Source organism: Haplochromis burtoni, unplaced genomic scaffold (genome assembly GCF_018398535.1).
Source record: "Haplochromis burtoni strain Fernald_Lab_line unplaced genomic scaffold, NCSU_Asbu1 Contig_178, whole genome shotgun sequence".
In the NCBI taxonomy this organism is placed as follows: domain Eukaryota; kingdom Metazoa; phylum Chordata; class Actinopteri; order Cichliformes; family Cichlidae; genus Haplochromis; species Haplochromis burtoni.
In genome coordinates, this window is record NW_024582539.1 from 366,559 (window position 1) to 392,004 (window position 25,446).

The 25,446-nt window shown below is 44.2% G+C and overlaps 1 protein-coding gene across 2 annotated transcripts in view; it reads right to left on the minus strand.

Moving 5' to 3' along the window:
- The window catches only part of arid2 (AT rich interactive domain 2 (ARID, RFX-like)), a 42,154-nt gene that overhangs the window by 3,732 nt on the left and 12,976 nt on the right, over positions 1 to 25,446 (minus strand). For both annotated transcript variants that reach the window (XM_014340274.2, XM_042225653.1), the window contains 12 exons: positions 19,601 to 19,734; positions 13,074 to 13,292; positions 12,687 to 12,754; positions 11,742 to 11,811; positions 11,380 to 11,630; positions 9,104 to 9,200; positions 8,794 to 9,003; positions 8,312 to 8,476; positions 6,209 to 6,287; positions 5,938 to 6,072; positions 5,384 to 5,613; positions 1,332 to 3,790 (listed from right to left, as the gene is read on the minus strand). In XM_014340274.2, the coding sequence (XP_014195760.1) occupies positions 1,332 to 3,790; positions 5,384 to 5,613; positions 5,938 to 6,072; positions 6,209 to 6,287; positions 8,312 to 8,476; positions 8,794 to 9,003; positions 9,104 to 9,200; positions 11,380 to 11,630; positions 11,742 to 11,811; positions 12,687 to 12,754; positions 13,074 to 13,292; positions 19,601 to 19,734 (4,117 nt within the window). The remainder of the gene's footprint in view (positions 1 to 1,331; positions 3,791 to 5,383; positions 5,614 to 5,937; positions 6,073 to 6,208; positions 6,288 to 8,311; positions 8,477 to 8,793; positions 9,004 to 9,103; positions 9,201 to 11,379; positions 11,631 to 11,741; positions 11,812 to 12,686; positions 12,755 to 13,073; positions 13,293 to 19,600; positions 19,735 to 25,446) is intronic.

The following is a 25,446-nucleotide window of genomic DNA, read 5'->3' on the forward strand; positions in this document are numbered from 1 at the left end:
TCCTAATGTAATGTGCACTCAAATTGTATACATACAGTTACAGCGCCAACTTAAAAAAAATAAATAAATTAAAAAAAAAATCTTAAGCTACTAGCAAGAACATAACGAGGGAACCTTTTTACAGTGTTCTAGGGCTGTTTGATATAACGATATATATCGGATGACGATATAAAAACATCTATCGTTTAATTTTACGCTATCGTTTGTTTCGTGGTGTCGCAAAATAAACTGTTTACAGCAATATTTTTTCATCTTTTTGATGGTCACAGTAGTGGCTATATTAATTTCTTAGAGTTCTCTCTTTCTCTTATATTTTAATATGACCAATATAATACGGACGGACAAGTGCCTGTTTTTATGCGTTGTCGTTAGCAACAATGACGGTAAAACCATCACGTGTCCGCTTGTTTATTTTCCACGTAAACCTTCTACGTAAAGCTCAAGATCCTGTTGAGACTTTTCAGAATAAACTGAATCATGTGAAAGAGTATGCAGAGTATTTACGGCAAAAAACAGCCGTCAGGTGCTAAAAAATAAACCTTAGACTCAAACGTTAGAACAGAACATTTCCCCGCAGCACGCTGTGTAATAAATACTCAAAGAAAACGGCAGCCGTTACAACTTATGTCTAAAATGTATCGTTTCATGCATCAGTTAAAAACACTCGACTCTAGATAAAGGACGCCCAGTTGGAAACACTTCACGCAAGTCGAGCTGCCCGAGATTCACAGAATTTACAGAAAATGTTAAAGATGGCGCTGGCACGGCTGGCAGCCTCAACCCAATTTCCCTCGGGATGAATAAAGTATGATCGATCAATCAATCAATCAATTTATGTCGTTATCGGGATGATAGATGTCTTATAGCGGGATATGAGATTTTGGTCACATCGCCCTACAATGTTTTACATGACAGTCATTGAAGCGTCTTATAGTACTTCACAGTCACAGAGATCAAGAACAAACATAATTTCATGCATTTCAGGCTCATTTGTCATCCAGCAGAGGCATCTGGTATCATGTATTTGGCAAGAAAGAAAGCAATGCAGAATAAAAAGCAAATGTTCTTCCAGTCACTTTCTCTGCCCATCTGTACCATGTTTTGGAGCAGGAGATTTGAAAGAGTAAATGTAACTTTTAAGTGAAGCTGACACAGGATTTAACAAAAGACAAGCTACTGACAAGACTTGCTGATACAAATGCTTTAGTATTTACTTAGCGTGACAGAAAAATCAAGACACATTTTTGTGGCAGACCTAACACAGTCACACTACGAGAAGACGGCGTGGATAAAAGCGGTTTGTGGCGACACTAACCCTACAAGTGACTCACCGCTGTGCCAGCTGCCTGTGTGGGTGAGCAGTTCCTCTGCTGAGTGGCGTTCTCTATTGCTACTTTGGCTACTGTGCTTGGGTCTGTTCCTGCTGGCACCGCCACCATCGTGGCACTGCTGCCGGCGTTGTTGGGGTCGCTGATGGTGATGATGCGCACTCCCACTTTGTTGGGGATCCCCGAGGACGCCATTGTTGCGCTGCGGTCCTCGTTCTCGGCCGGCCTCTTGAGGCCTCGAGCCTCGGGGGCCACCCCATTAGTAGGAGAGCCTGCAAGACTCTGGGAGGTAACAGTAACAGAAGGAGGGAGAGATGAATTGGGGAGCAGTTGCTGTCTTAGCACAGGCGCAGCATGGGCCGGCCCCAAAGGTCCGTTGGTTAATTCCGAGGGGGGCCTGTTGCCTATTGCCTGGGGTCCGTTGGCCAGGCGCTCAGCCTGCTGGGCTTTGGCAGTGTCCTGCTGCGGTGGAGGAGGACTAGGAAGAGGGGGATCTGAGCTGTTGGCTTTCTCAGAGGGGCCCACCTCCCCATTCCCCCAGTACTGTTTGGAAGCGATGTGATTTGGAATGTTTTTGTTAAAGTTGCCGCCACTGTCACTCCGATCAAAGTCACACACCCCATTGACAAGAGTCTTTTTGGGGTCGGGGATTCCCTCGGGAGGGGTGTTTGGGCCTGGAGAGAGAGCCTGCTTCCCGTTAGCAGGGTGACTCTCCGTAGCGGGGCCATTGAGTGCTCCCTGGCTGTTCCCTGAGTGGTATGGAGGTAGATTCGACTCCATGCACTTCCGACCATTTAGCAGCTTGGCACCTCCCGCAACGTCACCGTTACTGGTTTTGCCCTTGGAGGCGTCTCCTTCTGCCAACGAGGAGTTCTCCATCACCTCTATCTTCCTCTCATGGACGTGCAGCCCTGTGGCGTCTTTGGCCTCCTCCTCCTTTTGACAAATGATTTTGTCTCCTCTGAGTGGAGCTGGCAGTGGCGGTGGCGGTGGGGGCGGCGGTGGAGGTGGAGGAGCTGCCGGGGCATGTTGGGGCACAGTTCCAGTCGAGAATAGAGGAGGAGGGACGCCTGGGGCCACAGCTCCCTGGCTGACAGCAGCAACAGCAGCAGTAGAAGTGGTGAAGCCAGTGTTGGGGACCACGGTGAATGTGACTTGTCCAGGAGGGGCAGGGCCCTGAATGATAGTAGCTCCCCCTGAACTGCTTGCAGAAATAAGCTGGCCTGGCAAAAGCTGAACCGTCTGGAGGCCCGGAGCTCCAGCAGCTGGAAGCTGACCTGGAACTAGCTGAACATTGAGCTGCTGAGGTTGAGACGAAGGATTTTGGGTGGTGTAGCCTGTCTGATAGATGACCGGTGAACTGGGGGTTATCGTGTTGTTGGGAGGGGGCACCTGTGGAGCAGGTAGGATTAGCTTTCCTCCTGGAGTAGAAGGTCCCCGCTTTGGAAGCAGTAGCTGTTTGATCAAGCTGGACTCAGTGGAGGTAGGCTGAGAGGAAGGAGGCTGGGAAATAAGCTGGAGAGGTGGCTGTTGTTGGTGCTGCTGTTGATGCTGTTGCTGCTGCTGAAGCCGTTTCATGGACAGTGCGTGGCTGACAGTTTGACTGGGCTGGACCTGGGTGTTGGAGTGAGAGGTGGGAGGTGGGCATGGATTGGAAGAAGCCCCGGGTTGCCCTGCTAGCTGGATAGTTTGGGTGCCAGGGATGGCAGAGGGGTTGGCGAGAACAATCTGGTGGATGGCAGGGGTGTAGGCTGGGCTTTGCTGGGGGTTGGGACTGACTATTACTACACTCTGCGCTTGCTGCTGAGGCTGCTGGTTGGGAGTAGCTATCGTAGCTGCTGGTCCACCTGACTGGTTTGGAGCTGGTTTGGGGGCGATATTCTGAAATGTGACTCGTGACCCCTGGGAATTGGGCACGCTTGTAATACTCAACCCCTGAGCAGCTCCCACCTGGATGGAAGAGGCGGGTGTGGATGCAGCTGCAGCAGCACACTGAGGTTCTACCTGGGGAGCTCCACCCTGAGGCCCAGACAGAGGAGGTGTTTGAGGCAGGGGTGGGTGCTGAGTCACGCCTTGTACCCTGGCGGTGAGGATGTGGCCCTGTGGTACCTGCTGAAATAGCGTGACAGGTGCCCCAGTGGGGAGCATGGGGGAGTGTTGCTGCTGCTGTTGTTGCTGGGCCGCTCCTGGAGGGGCGGGGCTTTGAGGGGCGTGATTCTGGGTGGCCGGTGCTGATGTTGGAACCTGGACCACTGGACCAGGCCGGACCTGCTGTGGCTGCAGTGCTGCCAGAGGATTTGGTGGCATCTGTGGAGGCACCTGCGGGGGCACCGGGTGTCGGGGAACAGTCGGGTGGCTTGCGGTAGGAGGTTCCTGTGCTGTGGAGGCCATGGATGGGGTGGAAACACCGGGGTTGAGGCTGGGGCCTGGAGGCCGGACGAACTGGGGCCCAGGAGGTAAGCCTGGTAACAAATGAACAGAGAAATACAAAAACATTGAGGAACAGGGTGAAACTCGTGTCCTATTTAATTACAGTATAAATCAGTAAATAAACTGCCTCCCATGACCTCCAATTAATGCAAGGAAGACATTTCTGTTCAACACACATCTTCGTTTGATTAATCACCCCGTAAGCCATATTTTGTGATTAAAGTTTCCCCATTCAGCACCAGCTGTAGTGTCTGATGTTCAGAAGCGCCCCACAATTTCAACAAAATCCTTAAAACAAAATTGGAAAGTGTAGTTTTGGTCATTTGTGCAGGTTTTGCACCTGCAAAGAGAAAACAGCAGTGCCTGTTCAGGGACAACTTAAAAGACATGTCCTAAATGCATATCACACACACTCTCTCACACTCTCTCACACACACACACACACACACACACACTCTCACACACACACACACACACACACACACCATGTGTGTGTCATTTTGCTAGGGCCAGTTCAAAACAGGCAGTTTGTGAGTTGCAGCATTCTCAAGAAGCACTTACACAAAGAACAGTGATGCAAGTGTTTAGTTAGCACAAACCACTGACAAATAAGAATTACAAGGCAGAAAAATATGTCCAGCTATCTTTAGAAAACCAGTTTGAGTGTTACACAATTAAAATGATTAAATGTCAGGGTTTTTTTTTTTTTTACAACCCTCACAAGGCTCGTTTCAGGATCATCCTGGTTCTTGGGTTAAAGCTCGAAGTAAGTTTAAGTTAGTGTAAAGACTTCAAACTTAGATATAAGACTCTACGCTACGAATGTAATTCAAATCAGTTAAATCCGTTATTCATTTAGCGTCAAATGAGTCATACGGAGAAAACAATCAGACGACCACTTTTGGGCAAGCGCTTGGCAACAGTGGGAAGGAAAAATAAATAAATAAATAAAATGAAATAAAATACAACTCAGTCAAACAGAACGTTGGGAATGCATCAGTAGAGCAGCAGACACACTGCTTACAAATCAACTTTTAGCCAAAAGATGAGAGCTGCTCATCCAAACAGCCTCAAAGTTAGCATTGCGCTAATGCAGGCCCTCAATAAATCTGCCAAGCTGGATGTGGATCAGGCAAACAGTTAAAGAAACAGACTGACACGTTACAATAGTTATCAGCAAGAGTGTAAAAGACTAGCTCTAAATAATGTCTTCACTGTTCATTTCATGACCTGACGCAGCAAAGCTGCACTCTCTCAATTTCACTAGCCAGCTCCTCCAAGTAACTTCTTTTCCTTTGATCGTTTCCTCAATATATTTGCTTTTGTAATTAGTTCAGCCATCTCAGTCCCAGCGGTACCAGCTCTGCTCTCTACAACCCCGCCAGCATCCACCTCTGCACTATCACTATTCTGGTGTGTGTTATAGCTCCTATGACATTTAGATGTTTTCTGAGTTGTTGACCAAAACCTTTTTCTATTTTTTCCCCTCTCTGAATCCCATCAAGTCTGAGCCACAGGCAAACAAATCATAAGGTCAGCATGTAAAGTGAGAAAGCAAAAGCTGGCTCTGTGTACAGCTTTATGTGTAGCTTTTATGTGAAAGTGATTCACTGTTATAGCTTTACCTGGGGGTGGGGCCTGAGGGTCTCCAGGTGCATCGTGTCGGGCTGCTGGAGGTGGCGGCGCCGATGCTGCTGCTGCTGGAACCGGCTGTTGCTGCTGCTGAGGCTGCTGGTAGTACAGCTGGATGGGCAGGGGGATCGACCGCCGCCTTAGCCCCACCAGGAGGATCTGAACTTGCCCGTTGGCCTTTGGCTCTTCTTGCCTCCGCATCGTGTGGTTGGGGAACACAGTACTGTGGTGGCAGGAGTAAAGACACCCATAGAATTCTAATACTTGATTTGTGTATCTACACATCCATATTTGACTAAATCAGACATTTAAAGCATACAATTTTCACATTTTCTGGCCCTTCAAACCTTCAAGAAACTTGTGTCCTACAAAGCTGGAGGATGCATGTAATTATTACTTAAACTGATTTATTAAAGTTGCTCTATAAAATGAGAAAACTTTAGAGAATCTGTTGTGGCTCATCTCTGTTCAGAACACAGACATTAAGTGGTGTTTTACACTGGAGCAACATAGAAAGGATCAGACAGGAGGAGGAATCAGGACTGACCGCAGGCATTTGAGAAAGCCGGTGGAGTTCAAGATGTTGCTGCGGCCCATTTTACTGCATGTGGCCAGGTACTCTGAGTACATTTCAGATCGAGACACGGAGCCCTCTGGGTTCGTCTCAAAGTGTGCATTTAGCCTGTTTGGAAGAAGCAGAGAGCATCGACGGAGAGGGTTTAAAGCAGGGAGACACAGCAGCTCCTTCCTCGCACTAAACTCTGTTTTTCCTTTATTCAAATTAAGACTGTGCACGACTAGGAATACATTCATCTCACCACTGCAGTGTAAACTTCTCCCCGTCCAGTTCAACAATGCCAGGCGGAGGTTGAGAGGATTGAACTGAAACTCTTGTTACTGAGAAGATAAAAATGGAAAAACCCATTTACATTAGAAACTGATTTAATGCTACAAACTGCACTGCAAAGCAAAAGGAAAATATGCACAGACTCGATTTCAAGAAGGTAGTGCTACCCAGGCGAACCACTAGATGGCAGCAAAGTGATAACTTTGCAGTAGCAGGCCTGCAGAGTACAACTTAGGAATGACACTGCCAAGGTTAGAAGGGTTTCTCTCTCTCACACACACACACACACACACTCACACACACTCTCACACTCACACACACTCTCACACACTCTCACACTCACACACACACTCTCACACACTCACACACACTCTCACACACACTCTCACACACTCTCACTCACACACACACACACTCTCACTCACACACACACTCTCACTCACACACACACACACACACACACCCACCCCCCCCTCTGAGGAGTTGTTGCAGTTGTTTTACATGTGCACTGCCTTTTTCCTGACACACAGACGCGTGTGGTAAAAACGCAACCCCGCATTTATTTTTAGATAAATCAGTGACTTTCTGAAGTGTTGCATGTTTGTTTTACTTAAAGTTTGTATTTTTCTGTCTGCTTCAATGCACTGGTTTCACCACAGACACACAGAAAAAGCTCAAAAACATTTTACAATAGCTTCTTGAGTTGTTGTTTTTTTTTAAACTGTGCCCCCTCTGCCATGGAGAAATCTGCAGGCCTGCTTTGAGTACTCATTGTGTAAAACCTGATGTAAAATGATGCAAACAGACTTCTGTTTGGTTTCCTGTTGGGTTCGTGCTGGTGAAGCTGCACTCCAGTAACTCACACGTACAGCTCACAGTTCTGAGGAATTATCCGATACCCTCTATCTGTACAGCACACCAACGACAGAGTAATCTCTGGTGGATTTAGTGGTGGTGCTTTGAGGGCATTTGCATTATCTAGACGCCTTTCTATGCTCTTTTTGCATAAAAACTCCTCTTCCATCTCGACCCCTAAGTATCAGATGAAAATGATACAAGGCAATGATATAGGCATACCAATTGTATTGACTTAAATTCCAGCTGTTAAAAGTTTTGATGCCGTCTAAAAATATCTTGTGTGAAGATTTTGAAAAAGGCCAATAGCGATACAACAGCTGTTCTTCAGCAAGCATGGTGTTTACTGCTACGTCAGTCTTTGTTGCCAGCAGCACATGGCTTCTCAGTAGTTTGCAGACACTATAGAGGATCAATGCAAAACCCAATGAGGTTACGGATCTGATGTGCCAATCAGATCCGTGGTTTGATCCCTGCTCGTACAGGCTGCGTGCTGAACTAAGGGCAAAATACTGAACCCCTTAACTGCCCCGGATTCATCCATCAGAGTACAAACACTCTATACAAGAACCATTCCATTTACCATAACATCTACTAAGAAACAAGCTAACTGCTTTGAGATGGGTAAACATCAGAAAACAATAAGAGGAAAATGTGGAAAGACTTCACGAGTAAGCAGGAGAAAAACTAAACCATTCCTCTTTAAAAAGTATAAAAAAAAAAAAAACATCAAAGAGGCTTGTGTCCTCTCTGTGAAACACTGCTATACACAGATGTAATTACTCATGTTTGCAGAGGTCTGCATGATCTCTCACAGCTCTTCATCAAGTTCAAACAGGAAACCCCTCCACCATCTCCTCTGTGTGTGTCCAGCGGACCTCTTGACTGTCCTGTCTCAAAGTCTGCTTGTTGTTTACAGACTCTTACAAGCTGTACAGTAACGACCTGTATCTGCACTTTTTCCCTGGATGATGCAGCTGGCATAAATATTAAGTTGGACCCAGAACGCTGATGTATGACTGACAGCCTAAGACCAGGTGAACTAACTGACAGCTCCAGATCAGGTGGCCACACTCAGCATCTTCACCATTTCCATCTGTTTGCTCTACATCACACCACTGAATGCAAATCAAAGCAAAACAAGCTCTTTTTAAATCTCCCCTCTCACTTCCGGGTGTGACTGTATTAAGCCATTCAGCTGTGTCAGACCACTGCTCACCTGGTGCTGGAGCTCCCTGCACGGCCGCGGGTACCTGCTCGACCAGCTGTGGTCGGACCTCAGCTGCCTGGTCGGCGTTCGCCTGATGCTCAATCAACCGCACCGCTGTTAGGGCGTCAGGTCCAAACGTATGAAGGTCTACAGATACTAACCGAACCAACAAGTCTGAGCAGAAGAAAGAACATGGGGGGGGGAAAAAAAGATTAAATAATGAACTGTGATTCATGAACAGCTACTTTAGTACAAGTCCTCCTTCTTTTGGCTGCTCCCTTTAGAGGTTGCCTCCATCTGACACCATCCCCAGCATCCTCATCTGTCACACCAACCCTCTGCATGTCCTCCTTTATTACATCCATTAATATATTTTAGAGCTGGAAATGAGCCTTCTTTAACAGTCAGGCTAGCGTGACAAATTGGGAAGCAGACATTAACACAAGTGGCCTCCATGAGTTATAAAGCACGAGGTAACGGTCGATTTGTACCTATGCTGTGGTCAACGAAGGCGATCTTGCTGCATGGGATCTCTCCGAGCTGTGCCAGCAGGTATAGCACCTCCAAGGAGGCCATGAGGAGCATGAGGTCCGGCAGGGTGAGGAGCAACATGACCTCCCTGTATGAGTCCTGGTCCACGTACTCACAGATTAGCACACCATTGTCCTCCACTTTGCTGAGGTTACCCAGGATCTCCATGGCTAAAAGACGCACAAAACACACACGCAGTTAATTAACCCAAGATCCTTTGTACACAAAAATACTTTGCTAGAGGCAGAAACTCAAGTAGCAAACACCCACCTCTCATTTTGAGAAACCTGTCCCTGGACATCAAGCATTTAGTGATCGTGTGAAAGATCAGATGTGTCGTCCGAAAGTCAACGGGATCCAGCTGGAGCTACAAGAAGTCAGACAAGATTTATACAACGGTGCCACCATCACTCCAGCAAGTCAGCTGGCAAGACCTGCAACATTCATTAAAGACGTTTTACAGTGGACTCGCTGCCCCGCCGTGCTGAGAGCATAGGAGGAGACAGGAGAGCCAACATTCAAATATTAAGTGCACTCAATCAAATCAAAGCACAAAGTTACTGTAATTTAAAAAAGGAAAAAAAAAAAAGTACAAGGACACATGAATTCCATGATGGCAGCCACGATGTGTTGAGTATAACATATTAGGAAAGAGAAGGTGTTTGAAAATGTTTATATTTATATTCTTGCAGTATCGCATCTAAAACCCATGACTCAAGTAATGACATCAAAAGCTCAACTGTCTCTGTGAGGCACACAGTTTCCACTAAATATGGGCCACACGGACATGTTTTTTATACCAATAAACAGTCAGTTTAAAAGGAAACAGGCCGTGGCCAGTGGCCAGGCTGTGATGCTCACTGCTTCCATTCACACAACTCAATTTGAAATATTTCTGCATGTTGAGTCTTCAGTATTTGTCTAAAGCCGATAAAAAAAATATGAGAATTCACCCCGGTCTAATAAATATGTAAATGTTATGCTGAAAGGCCAACAGTGTGGAAATGATGCTGATACACCATCTGTTGTCGTTTCTCCTGGAAACCTACAGCTACAGCTGATACACCACGTGTCTTCTAATGAATCTAGTAGATATGTCCGCATATTTATGAACAGGAACTAATTTAATCATTAATCCATCTGATTTTGGAAGAATATAAGCATGTTAGCCTGTTCAGCAAGTGAAAGTTCGACAACAGTCACTGCTGATTTCCACTGCTGAAGTCCAGGAGCTGGCAGCGGTTAAGCTACTCTGGTATTCTTTATTTTTTGTCATTTATACACTCACAGGGCGTTTTATTATTAGGGGGTACCGGGTGGGACCTCCTATTGCTTCAGAACTGACTTAATCATTTTCAGCAAGGTGCTGGAAACACAGGCCAAAATCACTGTACTGGATCTTGTGGCTGTGGAAACCTATTTGAGTGCAGTGAACTCATTGTCATATTGAAGAATCCAGTTTGAGATGATTTGAGTCACTGTGAACTATAGCCTCGGTTTCCTGTTCTTTGCTAACAAGAGTGGCTTCTGTAGCTCATCTGCTTCAAGGTTCGACGTGTCGAGCTTTCAGAGACGCTGTTTTTCATACTTTGGTTGTAGTGAGTTGATGAGCCTTCCTATTAGTTTACAGTCCATCAGCAGTCTCTGAAATACTCAAACGCCTGTCTGGCACCATCAACCAAAAATAATAATACAAAAAATTCACCTTCCTTCACTATTCTGACGCTTGGTTTTAAAGCAGGTCATCTTAAACATGCCTGAATGCTTAAATGAGTTGCTACTATGTTATTGGCTGATTAAATAGCTGTGTCAGTAAGCATGTGAACAGGTGTACTTAATAAAGTGGCTGGTGAGTATATATACACTGCTACAGCAGTGGACACTCATTAACCACGGGCAAAGTTTCAGATAATAAGGATAGCATGCATGGAAGTAATCCTTGCTTCTAGTAAGGTCAAAACATGAAATCACTTAGCTGGAAATGATCCCAGACTTTAAATATGTGGCTAACTAATACACCCGTCACACATTTCTTGCATGCCACACTGGCAGTTTAAGAGAGAAATTGCAGATTGAACTGAGTGTATATATTTTTGCTGCTGTGTTTTGGTAAGGCTACAAGGAAAAAAAAAAACCAACAACACCTACACAAATCAAATATAGAGCACTGCTTTTACTACAGCCTAACATGTGCCACTTCAATGAGGCGAAACCCACAGCTCCACAGATCTGCTGGCCACAGATGCTGCTGTTATGACTGGACAATCGCTGCAGAGGGGAGGGGTTTAGCTAACACATGAACTGCACTGAAGGACGCCATCACACTAACATCAACTCAACTTGCTGTTCTCAAGCTCCACTGAAGTATTTTGGGTAAGAAATGACAACTCGGTGTGTCACAGTGACCTACATTTGAAAGCAAATTTCCTTCATTTCGTGTTCAGCTTAACTACTTCACTGATCTGACACATATCCCTAACACGGGAAAGGGTACCTCCACGTGAAGCTATTTTTAGCACATTGTACCATCACAAACCCACACCTACCTCGGCAGCCACGTTGCCCAAAGTGTCCAGTCCGAGCTGTCGGAGTGAGATGAGGTTACAGTGGGCGCAGAGCAAAAGGAAGCGCAGGCACGTTCGGTTGGCCGCCAGCAGCTTGACGTTGGCCTCCTCGAAGGAGAGGTTACGCAGGATGACGGCAATCTGCAGCACCCGCTGGGCCTCCATGTCGCTGATGCCCGCGGTCCGCGGAGGGTGGAAGAGGCTCTGCCAGCGCTCCGCGCACGACGTACCATCTGCAGAGAGAACAGGAACAACTTACAGCGGGTGAGGGTATAAGCACATAGTGTATGAATGGGAGGGGTGCTCAAAGGAGGGACACGTGTACTGTATAAGTGTGCATTTACCTTGTGCTGGGTTGTTCTTGTCCCAGATCAGCTCCCTGACTTCAGCGTCCTCCACCACCTCTTTCCAGAACTGTGAACAAATAGAAGCTCTAAGCTGTGCGCTCCAAATTCAGCTAATAATTCAGCTGGATCCAAATTCAGCAGCAGTGGGTTTTTGGGATGGTCAGACTGCCTCGAACAGCCCTAATAAATCTGCAGCTACCACAGCGTGAGCATAAAAAAAACTAAGCTGGGGTATGAGTAAGTCAGTTAGACTTACTTGAGGAACAACTTTAAAAAGAGGGTGACCTCTGTGGTTGCAAAACAAACTTGAACTTTATAAAAGTGCAAGAAAGAAAAATGACCATACAGCTCTCATGATTTATGCTAGTAAACATTGTCAGTGGCATAGATCAGATCAGCTCACCGTGAAGCTGTAATCTGACACAAGACCTGCTGCCAGTCTTGTGTATGATTGAAATATTACAAAAACAACCTGGCTCAAGACTTTTGCATAAGACTGTACAGTTTCAAAATAAATAAAAACAAGTCTTCAGTAAATTCAGAACAACTTGTAGATGTATGGTTGATTTGAGGTCAGCCTTCCAACTGGATACAAAGTATCTTTGACCTCACTGTGACCTCGTGACTTGGAGCCAAAGTAAAGCCTGTATGACTGAGGCAAAATTAAATCCTACAGTGCATTATTTGTCTGTCCTGACTCGACTTTTATGCATGCCTCTTAAATCGACTGAGATCAAAGTCATTTGACCTCCATTCTGTCTTAAAGATGCCTCAGAGAAATCTCTTTGTCAGGATTAAGTGCTGGATTCCTGCCAATCTTCACACTGTACAGAGTCACACGTGCTCTGTGGCTTCTCAGTATAAGCAGCGCACATTTAGCAGGAAAAGGTCGGAGAACATTAGACTTTTTGTAAAAAAATTAATTAAAAATGTAGAACTTACCCTGACGAAGTCTCGGGAGGTTTTCTCCTTCCAGTCCGTCCCAAACACCCCAGAGAAGCTGCCTAGCGCTGCAAAGACACAGAGGGATGGGCTTAGCATGGTATTATCTCTCTCTTTTCCCTTCTTCTTCAATTCGCCTTTGACAAATTATATTTAGGGGTTGCTAAGAAGACAGAACCTTTGATCCTAGAACAAAGAGGTGAGAGAGGGGAGGCGGCAAACTGGGAAAATATTTGGAGATTCATGCCCACAGAATAATTGCTCCTCTTTAGGGAAGCACAATTAAAATGAAAATGCTTTTTTACTAAACCAAGGTAAACAACCTCAGTCTTTTTATCTAAATGTTATAATGCTACTGTTCAGTATGTGAAGAGCTGAGGAACGTACAGTCATCGAAGACGCCGGCGTGTGCCAGAAGCAACGTGACCAGTTTGGGGTCCTTGTCCAGCTGCATGGCGTGCTTGCTCTCGTTGGAAAGCAGCGTGCAAACGTTAACAGCAAAGTCCACTTCATTGGGTAGGCCCGAAAGGAGAGACAGCACCAGTTTGTTGTAGTCACATGGTGGAACGAAGTCCGTAGACAGTCCATAGCTTTGGCGGAGATAGTCTGAAGGGAAAAAAGAGGAAAAAAAAGAAGAAAAAAAAAACGAGAATTAAATATCAGTGAGGTGGGAGAAATGTCACATACCTGCTTTCTATAGCAACCTCAAGCAAACAAACTCAGTTGAGGTTATACAAGTGCTGTACAGGTTATACAAAACATATTTTATACATAACAGTGACAGAGTCACAATAAACACACTAAAAAAATCATCTAAAGTAAATAAGGCTGTTTGCTCTTTAAGGTGTCACCACCTTACTTAACAGATCCTGGATCCTGAAACTGATTGGAAGTCGGAGTGAGGAGACCAGCGTAGGTGTGATGTGATCCGGCCGTTTCTCCCCGTCAAAACGCGAGCTGCTGCAATTTAGTGCAGCCAGGCGACAAAATAACGAGCGATCAGAGCCAACATATGAAGAATGCCAAGAGGTAATAAAAGCATGAATTACTCTGTCAAAGTCTTATGGCAGGAGCTAGGCCTTCACCTCACTGAGGAGCTTTAGCTGCCTTATTCGCTGTAGTCATTTTGACACGTGCTCTGTAGCCCTGAACCCTTCCAGGAGAGAGTGGGAACAAGCGCTCAACACCTACACTGAAGCGTCTTTAACTCACCAGCTTTGTGGTACAAAGTCTGTGTGCTGATGTGAGCAATGCAGGTCACACAGCAGTGAAGCGGTGAGCACTGTGGCCTCACAGTGTGGAGCCTGTATGACACCCTCCCCCTGCAGTCCAAAGACAGCCATGTTAAGATAAATAGTGATTGGCAATCTGTCTAGCTCACGACCCTGACTTTGACAAGCAGTTAAGATGACGGATGGGTGGATGGAGAACATGGCTGACAAAAACTAACGCCGTGTGCTACATTTTTACAAAAGGGTAAGTTCAGACTGTGTCGTGACATTTTTCAGAGTTCAAGTATGAGATCAGCTTCTGATTTAGCTGCGACGCTGTGAAGTAATGTCACTTGTGACATAAAAGAAGACGCGGTGGTAGTCACGACACGAGCGGGTGACAAGTGTGAAAGAAGCCAAAGTGTTAATTAGGAGGTTTAAAGTCAGGTAAGGTTCATCATGGGCCTCCTGTCAACAGCCATCAGTGACTCTGCAGTTGGTTTGGAGTTTTATTTGATTTTAAATGATCAACAATGAAGCAGGACAGCACATTGTATGAGTGTTTTCAAAGTAATGACAACATCATGTAAATCTGAGCAGTGAGAAGGCGGCGGCCTTCAGCCGGTCCCTCAGAGCACTACATTTGCCTGCACACTTTCAGCAAACGAAATGGGCACGAAGTTGTTTTTAGCTCAGATTAGTCTGATGTGTCTGGTCTCGACTTGTGAACACCCTTTAACTTTTAATTGCATCTGAATGTGAATCAGTCAGCCTCCATGATGAAGGTTTTCTAATCAAAAGACTTGTAATCCCAACTGCTAGCTGTGTGGGGAAAACAAGGCCTGATTTCACTATTACTACTGAGAAGCTCTCCGGTGTGGAGGTGCAATCATTTTGTAAGCAAAGACCTGAGATTCCTCCCTGTGCTACTGCCGGATTTTCTGCCATCCATCATTTTGTGTGCATAGGTGTCATTTCCCTCCCCCAAACAGTGGCTATTTCACTGTGGTGCAGGGTCTTTGTAGACTGCTGCCTTTGGAAACCAATCATAACAGAGAGAGAGGGGGGAGTCCTGCTGAGTGAATCTGATTTCCATGCTGAAAAGGTTTGTGAAGCCAAATGTAATTCAGCTGAGCTGCCATTATAGCAGCTATAGCTCTATTCAGAAGCTGCCTGCCTGAGCTTGTCCTCCAGCACCTGCAGCGAGCCGGCCGCCGAACAGAGGCGCAGAGGACTGATAGACATCGGCTCGTCTGACGGGTGCAGGCTTTATGAGCAGGAATGAATTAACAGTTGTCGCGCGCCTCAGAGACAACAGCGTAAAGAGAGGCTCGGTGAGAGGTTTCCAGAAAAGCTGTCAAATAATTACCGCTCACTGTGCAGTATAGTTATATTTAAATTCAGGGCCTGTGGTACAAATGGGCTTCATTTCTCAAAGATCTACCAGAGGCAGTGCACAAAAATCAGCCAGTATCCGCTCACTGCAGACACATCAGTGTCACTGTGAATAAAAGATACCTTCTTGCCATCAAGTATGTATGTAAGGGGTTTCATGATCACACCAACGGGACGCTAATATCGGTCTTCATAAACAATTTTATGGTAGCTTCAGTAAGTGTTGCAATGATAACACGAGGGCCATCCCACTTGTGCCGAAGCTTTGCTGCCATGATGGAAACTGGCAGCTGATAAATCAGCCACACATTGCAAACACCAGCCAATAGCAGCCTTGTTAATTGTTACTGGCCTAGCAGCGAATCAGAAGGCAGCGTCTAATCGGAATCTGTTGTGTTAAATCAGTTTTACAGCAGTTAAATGTTCAAAGATGGCGTGATTTCAAATGTTGGAGTTTACAACCAGCGTCAAAATGTTTAAATAAAAACAAAAATTCTAAATCAGCTCATAAAAGAAGGTAAAGAAATGCACATTTATCATTTATCACTACGACTCTTAAATAATATAGCCAAGATGACCATGTGCCAAGCCTACAAGCATGCTAGCAACCTGTCAAAAGTCTCAACTTCAAGTTTTGCGAAGATGATTCCCAAAACGTTGAGGGCCAGACATCAAACCAAAGAGTTTGGTGCATGGCGGCAAACATTCATGCCACCTTAAAAAGGCCTCATAGTTCCATATTATCCTAATAGAGCACATAGTTCTCACACTTAAAACTTACTTGTGATTCCTAAAGTTTCTAAAAGCAGAGCCCTTTAATCATGAGCCCCCTAGTCTGTGGAAACAGAGCTCATAGTTTGCATTTGGGCAACAGACGGTACTTTTACAGGCTCTACGTTTTCTACTGTTCTTTTTAGGCTCAAAACTTTATTTTCATATAGCTTCTTTAAACCCAATTCTGAAAATGTTGGAATGATGTAAAAAAATTTTCAATAAAACCAATTAAATGACTTAAAAAGCTCATAAACCCATAAATGTTTTCACAATAGAACTAAGAAAACATGTTTAAACAGATGTTTTACCATTTAATGGGGAAAAAAAGAAGAATTCTAAGGCAGCAACAAAAGGCTAGAAAACTAAGATATCCAAAAAAGACGCAGCTGGACAAAGATTTTGCAACTATTTAGATTAACTGGCAGCAAGTTAGTAACATGCCTGGGTATAAAAAGAGCATCTTAGAGACCCAGAGTTCCACTCATCTGCAAAAAACTGTCTATAAATTGTAGAACACTTGTGTTCCTTAACATAAAATTGCAAAGCCTTTGATCATCTCATCATCTACAGCAAATACCATCAAAAGATTTAAGAGAATATGGAGAAATCTCTGTGCGCACCGAGCAAATGAATACCGGATGCCTGTCATCTTTAGTCCCTCAAACAGACGTGACTCTGACATGGAAATCACCGCATGGGCTGTTTAATGCTGCAATTAGCAGAGCAACAAACTGATGAACTCATTAATCTTCTGTAATCTATTTTCTTCTTAAATATACAACTTGTCAAATGTGTCGATGAAAATATTTTCCAATTCATTTGTAAGTTAAGTGCTAATGTATTTATAGGCAAAACCTGAGAAATTAAGCCAACAATGAAGCCATGAAGAAATTGGTGGTTGCAGCTCTAACTCTGTGGTGGTCAGGTTAATACCACCTGTGTGTGCTGCTTAAAGTTAGGTGAATGTACAGCTGCTGTTTCAACCTTTAATGGTGAGAACAACACGCTGAGAGAACCACAAGCATAAAAAGTGTGGGCGTCGAAAATAAAAGTTGCCGTAAAGCTACGCAGAACTGTTACACTTTGTCATCATGAGCTCTCCTTCCATCATACAGATTACAACTGATTTAAAATTAATGGTTTGAGCCAAGGGCATGCAAGAGCGTTTGAGTATTACAAGCACAGAATTAGTGAATCATCACCGCTCAATACGACATAATACTTACAATCACAAGCTTTAGGGGAAAAAAAGCAGGAATAAAAGTGTTGTACAACAAGTATTATGGGGGAGTAACTGTTCTTTGGCTAGTGAATGAAGGTGGAAGGGGGGTGGGTGGGTGGGGGGGAACAAAAAAAAAAAAAAAAAAAAAACCTTACAAGCCGCAGTTAAGTTCACCACCATTTGTTGTGTTTTCTGCCCCTCCATGGTCGTGTTTTGGAGTCAATTAGCTCAGCGGGCAGCAAGGAAAGAGCCTGCGACTGAAAGGCTGGAGACTCTAATCTAAAGTGAGGCAAAGGGAAAACCAACAAGTGCTTCCCTCTTCCCTTCATCAATAACTGTTGTCAGGACAGTCAATTACCTCTGAGAGCAGCCCAGCGGTCAGCTCTACAACGTTGTGAGGCTAATGGATATCTCACACTGTGTGTGTGTGAGCGCCGCCTGACAAAACAGACAAGAGGCCGGCCTTGGATGCATACGTAGAAACATTTTGTGTGAAATATAATGTGACTCTTCAGGGGCTGCTTTTTGTAAAGAAAGTGGCTGCATGCCTGGCTTTGAAAAATAATTAGTCAACGCTTAGGTGTGTGTAAGCAACTTCCAAGAAAATGAAAAAGGCACAGACAAATCACTGCACGCTTCGCAGGCTCAGCTCAAACACAGCAGCACTTAGCAAGGTGAAAACTGAATCAAATGAGTCACTGCGTAACAAAAGGGATTAAATGAAAAGTACAATAAAGCAGAGTCGTGAATTGGACCAACAGCAGAGAGGCTCGACTATCCCACAGGTCGTTTACTTTAGTTATCCTGACACAAGACCAAAATGCAGATTTCTGCTAAAATAACGCAAATTGGTCTCTTTGGTTTTACTTGTACACAGACCAATCATGCTTAGATCGCTAGTCAACCTCTAAAGGAAAAAAAAACACTCATATTTTAGAGTCTTTGAGCCTCTCATCGTGCCATCTTTCTCAGCAACAAATTGATTAGCCATCACAGATCAACAGTGACCGGCTGGTAGATGTCATTAGGTTTGCAGATAGAGGTTAACAAGGCAGACGCCGACTGTCTGAAGAAGTAACTGAAAGACTGAGACTGAGCTACGCCTCAAGAGCAACCTGGCAGGCGAGCCGGTCCGTTCTCTCAATTGGACCAAAAACTACATAAGTCACCAAATACACTCGTTAAGAACAGTTCACGCACCTGTGCAGCCAAGCCAAGCAAAGTCTATGTGTGGGGTGAACTGGGCTGACACCAATGTCTGGCTTTTCCTGGCAAAGAATAGACCTTCACTGAGTAACTACACGTAGCAGTAAAGAGACAACACAGTGTGTTTGAAATCCTGTAATATACTACAGCAAACCCTGCCAGGAGAATCAGGACTGAGGGGGTTTCCTGTGTAGTATTTGGACTGCAGAGAGTATAAAGTCTTGATTATATGCAGTCGTCGACACCTGGTTATTCAATGGCTGAGCAGTCATTCCTACCATTCAAAGTCTGCTGCCATGGGTAGTTGAAGTATAATGTAAATTAGCCACAGTCAGGAAAACAACCAGGCACGAGGTCATCTGCGTTAAGTCTGGCGATCACTGTAATTCTACATCAGACGGACCCAAGTGGATCCTGGTGGACTTGAGGTATAGTTGAGCCTTAACAGACCCAGTCTAAACAAAAACCCTGCATCTTAGCAGGTGGATCTGGCATCTGTGTAAAGCACAAAGGCTGTGGATGAAGGGAGAGCTGCCTGCCGAGAAACACACATAAGGATGTCCTACGCATGCTTAAAGGCTCAGATGTTTAAAACTAGAAAATTACAATTAGACCTTTTACAAAAGGCTGTATCACATGAGCTCATTAGTGTTTCTAACCTCCACAGCAGAACGAGGAAATGAAGCCTGCTTGATGCCAGAACATGAAAAGCTCACATGAATTTGTAACACACCACAGTGTGTCATCTAACACTATCGGAGACAAAGCTCTCCGATTCGTCACAATAAATTCAACTGATGAAAACAAAAATCCTAGAAACAAATGGCAGAGTCGTATTTCTGTGCATATGCTTAACCTGAGGGCTGATCAGCTCTGCATTTGTTGCACACACCCAGCGCTGATGAAGTGATGCGCTGCTGCAATCATGCCTGTGTGAGGACTGAGTGCTTGAGTTAGCCAAAGGGCAGAGAGAGACCGAGACACAGACGGGATGAACTTCAGAGAAATGAACAAGTGAGAAAGAAAACGTATGCAAGCAGAAACTGGACACCTGTACGTGACACAGACGTGACAGAGAAACACAGTGATCACAGACAGGACTTTACCTGATACAATGTGTTGCTGGTAGTTATAAGAGTTGGGAATTGCACCGATTGGAAGAGAGGCTTTGGGATTCCCTGGCTGCGCTTCCTCGTCATCCTCGCCAAAGTGGTGGACTTTCTCATACTTCTCCAAGTATCTGTGCGGCGGGAAGAGAGAGAGAGAGAGGGAAAACAGGATAAGCAAACATCTGAGCTACTTCCTCTTCAAGGTGCAAGGTTTTTTTTTTTTAATGCACACGGGCAGATTTTTGAGAGCCCAGAAGGGCTGAAGTCGATGTTTTAGAGTTTTAAGTTAGTTGTTGGCTGAAGCTGTTCTAAGAATGAGGGCAAACAAAATTTCAGATTAACTGGACTGCTTTAGAAAATGTGAAGGAGAACTTTATTACTCTTAACTGCATTTTCATAAGTTATACTTCTTTTCCTGCTGACAAAGGCCTCCACCCATTCATGCTACAAAGTGAATGCGTAATGCAACAATTAAATGACAGAAAGTTCCTGTTTTTTCAGTATCCACTATAGAAATGTATGACTTTTACAGTAGTAAAAGATTACTACTACTACTACAGTAGTAATCTTGCTATTTTTTTTATTACAGGACAGTCTGTGCAATGAGCTAACAGAACTTTTTCAATAATGTTACACATTTATTTCTTACACTTTAAGCCCAAAGTATAATTTCTTTATCATGTCGAAAAGCAGAGATATCATTTTCTACTTCTTTTTCTGATATTTAAAAATACCTGAGGGATTAAATGTGTCGCTAAACTTCTTTACAGTGACAGAAAGGAGAGCTTACGCTGGTTCGGCCCGCATAAGATTAAAGAGGGTCCGATGTGTGCCACAGTGTAAAATCAGTCTGACATCCCAGCTCTAAAGCTTTAGGAAACAGAGGCAACGCAAAGACCGTTTTCAATTTCAGCTTTTTCTAAATCCGGATCTCTGAGTCGGAGAACAAAAACAACAAATAACTTTTCTTCATACACACATTTCCTTCAGTGATACGGCTTTAAATAGCTCGGCGAGAAGAAGACACAAAACAAAAGAGTAGCCGTGATGGCAAAGATAGAAAGAGCACAACTGGCAATGATTTGTTTATATAATAAAAAGAGGAAAAAAAAACCCAACACACTCTGTGATAATCACACACTCTTGCATGGTGAAAAGTCCACTCTTGAATTTTCAGATAGTGTTAAACATGTGCAACTATGCCCGATAAAAAAAACAAAAAACAAACAAACAGTAAAACTAAAAGGAATGAAAGAAAATAACACTGTTTGTAGTTACTTCTCATAGTTGCGTTGGAGTAGGTTTATACTGTAAAGTGCCAACACTGAAGTACTACCATCCTTAAAGACACAGCTACAAGACGATACAGCCGACCGCATCCACAGTAATCTCTCACTGCAAAAAGCCACTGATTGGAAGAAGAAGAACCCACAAGCATAGGAGAAACTACACGAGGAAGCATAATATTGTAAAGGAAACAAAACATTAATCAAAAAATTGTTGAAAAACAAATTACAACATTGTATAAAAATTACAATCATCAACTCAAATACTTGGTTCTAATTGAACAGAAATTTCTATGAACTTGTAAGAACTGTGTAGGACATGAATCAGTCTGTGTCAGATCCTGAATTTGAAATTTCCACTGAAGTCACGGGTAAGAGACAAGTGGAACCAAGATCGAGGCCATTTGCTTTTTGAAGTTTGCAAAGACTGCTAAATTTTGCCAGTGGTAGTTCACTCTTTGCAACATAGTAGCTGTTCTAAACAGATTTTTCAGGTTTATTTTTAGTATGTTATTTGCAATTGGTGTTTGTTCTGGGAAAGATATTGCAGACTGAGCAATAATGCATTTCTTGCATTTCTCATGGGTTCTAATGGGGGCCTTTCTTAAAATGACTGGTCCCAGTAACAAAGGCGCTTGTCGACTCAGAAATCGAGAGAAAACCAACAACACACCCGGCAGAACATTATGTTATTTACACGGGTGCACATAAGTGGTCCGCATGTGCGCATTCGCTGTCAAAATAAAAGACGCGCACCAGATAAGAAGTTGCAACGCGCGTTTGCGTCCATATAAAAAGCACTGTTTTTGTCCGCTAGAGTGGGATTTTCACGGCACATTCCGCACCACATCTCTGTGCGTTCATCATTTGTTTGAAGCCAGCTCACCTCCTGCAACCACTTTTCCGAGAATACGTGCTTCTTTTGTGGTTCGGACTCCTTCTGACATTTTTTGGAGGTGGAGGAACACCAAAGTAATTGCTTAAAGGAGCTTCTTCGACATCTTTAAGAGTTCTAAACAAATGTCTGTCCTCCTCCAGAAAATCTTATGTATGCAAACACGCGTTGCAACTTCATATCTTGTGCGCGTTTTTTTTTGACAGCGAATGCGCACCTGCGGACCACTTATGTGCAGCCCTGGTTATTTAGCTCGTCATATTGCAGCCACAGAAATTCTTTTGTCCATGAAACCATAAAGCTGCACTTTCTTTTTGCCTTATAGTCTGATTTGTCATAACTTCTCCGTTTTGTGGTAAGCTTTTCTTTGGCTGTCACTTCTTCACCCTGACCTGTCTTATTTGGCTCAGCAGAACTAAAATATATATCCTGCTGCTTTTACACACGCACTCACATAAGCTCAGCGATTCTCTGCGCGATCAACCTCTCACATGTTTAAGCTGCGGGAGATTTCACTTGTCATGTTTGCATAGTAAGCTAACGATTAATAAGACGATGTCAGAGGAATTGGTGCACAAATTATCATCACTCACAGATCAGTGCTGTCGCTCTCTATACACAGTTCGCACGATTGCAAAGTGAAAGCAAAAAAACAAGCGCAAATTCAAACGCGATTTCAATATGTCACATATTGACAGTGGCTCACCGATGCCAATGACATAATTACCCAGCTACATTTCGAAAGAATGCAAAAGCATTGACATATATTTTTCTTCCTACAATAGCCCGACGGGCAGGGCAGAGATAGATTTTGGTACCCGACTGGAAAAATCGCTAGCCCCGGGACGTCGGGCTAGCGATTTTGCGAGCCCTGCAAATGATGCAATCATCCTTTTCAGACCACATGAGAAAATGCTTAAAATTTAGTAAAGCACCAAAGCAAAAGATCTCACAGAACTCAAGGTGAATGAGTTTCAGTTTGTATTAACATTATTCTCATGTCATCCTTAAACACACTTTAGCATTTTGTTGACATTCCTGCTGTGAAGTCAGCCGTGACCCCCTGTGTTTACAATGGCTAACGCAAGATAAATGCTTAAAGCTAATGTACTGTAACTAACATTACACCTTGTAGTCACATCAGTAAGCTACTCAGCAATCATCCCAGCATTTCAGTCTGTGTCCTGTCAGCAAAACATATTCTTAACATTTCCTGTTACTTTAATTTACAGATGAATGCTTTTATGTCCATTTTTGTGATTTATTTAGGCTAATAAGTCTAGCAGGTGGAGGGGATTTAGGGCAGTGTGTCAGATTCAGTTAATCTAGAGCTAAAGCAGAGTCTCTTTGAGGAATGCCCACATCGTTTCTGCAGACTCTCCTTGCTGCTGTTATGCATGTTGCAGACAGACGATTCACAGCTGGTCCAGCTGAAGAACTAAAAATGCATGGGTTGAGTGTCACTGCGTCTCCTACTAGGATGAGAAAACGTTGATGTGATTGACTCTGGACGTCTCTGTGGGAAATGTGTTACAATAAACTATTTGGGAGATACTAGAGTGAAGTAAGATCAACACCTGCTTTCACTGGAAACAACAAAAATTTATATAAATAATGTGCTCAAATTAAACTCAAAGCAATACAAGTAAAAAGAAAACAAAAAAAACAAAACAAACGCAACTAAAATTTCCGCAATGAATGCGACCTGTACGCAAAAATGCCCTGAGGCCTTTGGGGTCACTTTACTGCTTTACTTTATTATAACTATGTTATGTTACAGAATTACCTGCTGGTGTTATTATGAGGAGTGCTTTGTGTCATCAAAAGGAAACGCCCCTTTGCAATTAAACTCTCTCGAGGGTGTGCAGCCTACTACCCATTTACCTTTGAGTGAGCTGACTGTACCTCATTGCATAACAAGGTGATATAGGCAGTATTTCCTCTAACGTAAAATTAGGACAGAGTTTATTTGTTCCCTGAGTGTGGCAGCTAAAAGCAAATGTCTGCAACACCAGCATCACAAACACGGCGGTGCTGCGGCCCTCAAACTGGTTCTTTAAAATGTGAAGTCAAGCTCCTTACTGTGTGACTTATCACCCTGGCACCGAATCATGCAAATACTCAACTAGCTCCCAGCTCGCCAAAAGAAAAGGCAACACAATAAACACACCAGATTTCTCCCCCACCCCACAAAAATGCAAGAGTTCATGTTCACTACTAAACTTCCCTGCAATCACTAGAACTGCAGAAACAAAGCAGGGAATGAAAGGAGCTAAACATCCTTTTATGGGCTCTGAAGTCTTAAGTAAAGAATGACGTACAATGGAAATAAGTACACAAAAAGAAAGTACCGTCTTTGCATACCATGCACACCTCTCACAGTCATAAAGGGGGGCTTTGCATGCTTTCTTAAATTTTAAATGCCGCACTTTCCATGCACCTGAACTGCCGGTTGTTAGGCAACTTTGATTTCAAATGAATGAGCTACATCCACATTTTCCTCACTTTTACCTGCTAAAAATCTATGGTAGAAGCAGCTGCAAGCCAAAAGCAAATTCCCTCTCATTCTTGGGAACTTCTCACTCAACTTGCATGGAAAAGAAAAAACGGTCCGAATGAGCATGTAACTGCAGATTCAGACTTTCTTACATATCATAAATACCACATAAAAATGTGCACAAACTGCGCGCACACACACACACACACACACACAGTAAAATACCTTAGTATTACCAGTGTGGCAAGCCCAGCTTGTGTGGCTGTGAGTCACCGAGCGAGTGCTGTTTCTGAATTAGGCTCTGCTAGTTCATCGTGGCCGAGGTAATCCCCCGTTCGCTGGCTGCCGGGTGACACGCTGGACTATAAATACACTCAGCCTTCATTTGCAGAGAGAGGGAGAAAGTGAGTGAGTGAGGAAGAGCAGGAGAGCGATAGGGCCTACTCCCGACTGCAGCGTCATCAACCGCTGTCTGAGTACAAGCATGAAGAAAGGAAAAAAGAAGAAAAAAAAAAAAAGGGGGGGGGGGGCATGGGAAGAGGGGAGAGGAATCGGCTGCAGATGCTTGTGCCTTCACTTCCCCTTTTTCCCCACCCTCATGCGCGCATTTTGAGAGAAACATCAGTCCCCTGCAGCTTCAGTAGCACGCGACCACCAGGCAGCACAAACCGCCGTGGCTTGCCTCAATATTACTACAACCGTTTAGGGAAGTGTGTGCATGTTTTTTTTGTTGTTGTCACAGAGCGCCTATTTTCCCTCCAAAATAAATGGGCTGAGCACGCCCGCATGGGGGAAACTCGCAAAGCGCGAGCAGTGATGAGCAGACGCCGGCGCAGACAGCTACTGTCATTAGCGCGGCGTTATTTACGGACATCTGGATCAGGGATTGGGCACTCTAGTCTTCAGTTACTCTCAACTACCCAAATGCCCCCAGTGCGTGTCAGTGTATGAGAGTGGACTGCCCCCTGCTGGACGAGGACGCTGAGATTACAAACACACACAAAGTGAAAGTTTCTGCAGAGAAATGTTTGCTGGGGTTTAATGGAGTTGGCTGCCCAGCGCAGGCTGAGGGTGGTTTACTTTGTCAATAATCACGGGAGCGATTATGGAGGTCACTGAGCCAACTGAGAGCGGGATCACTGACAGCACTAACCATTTGTTCAAC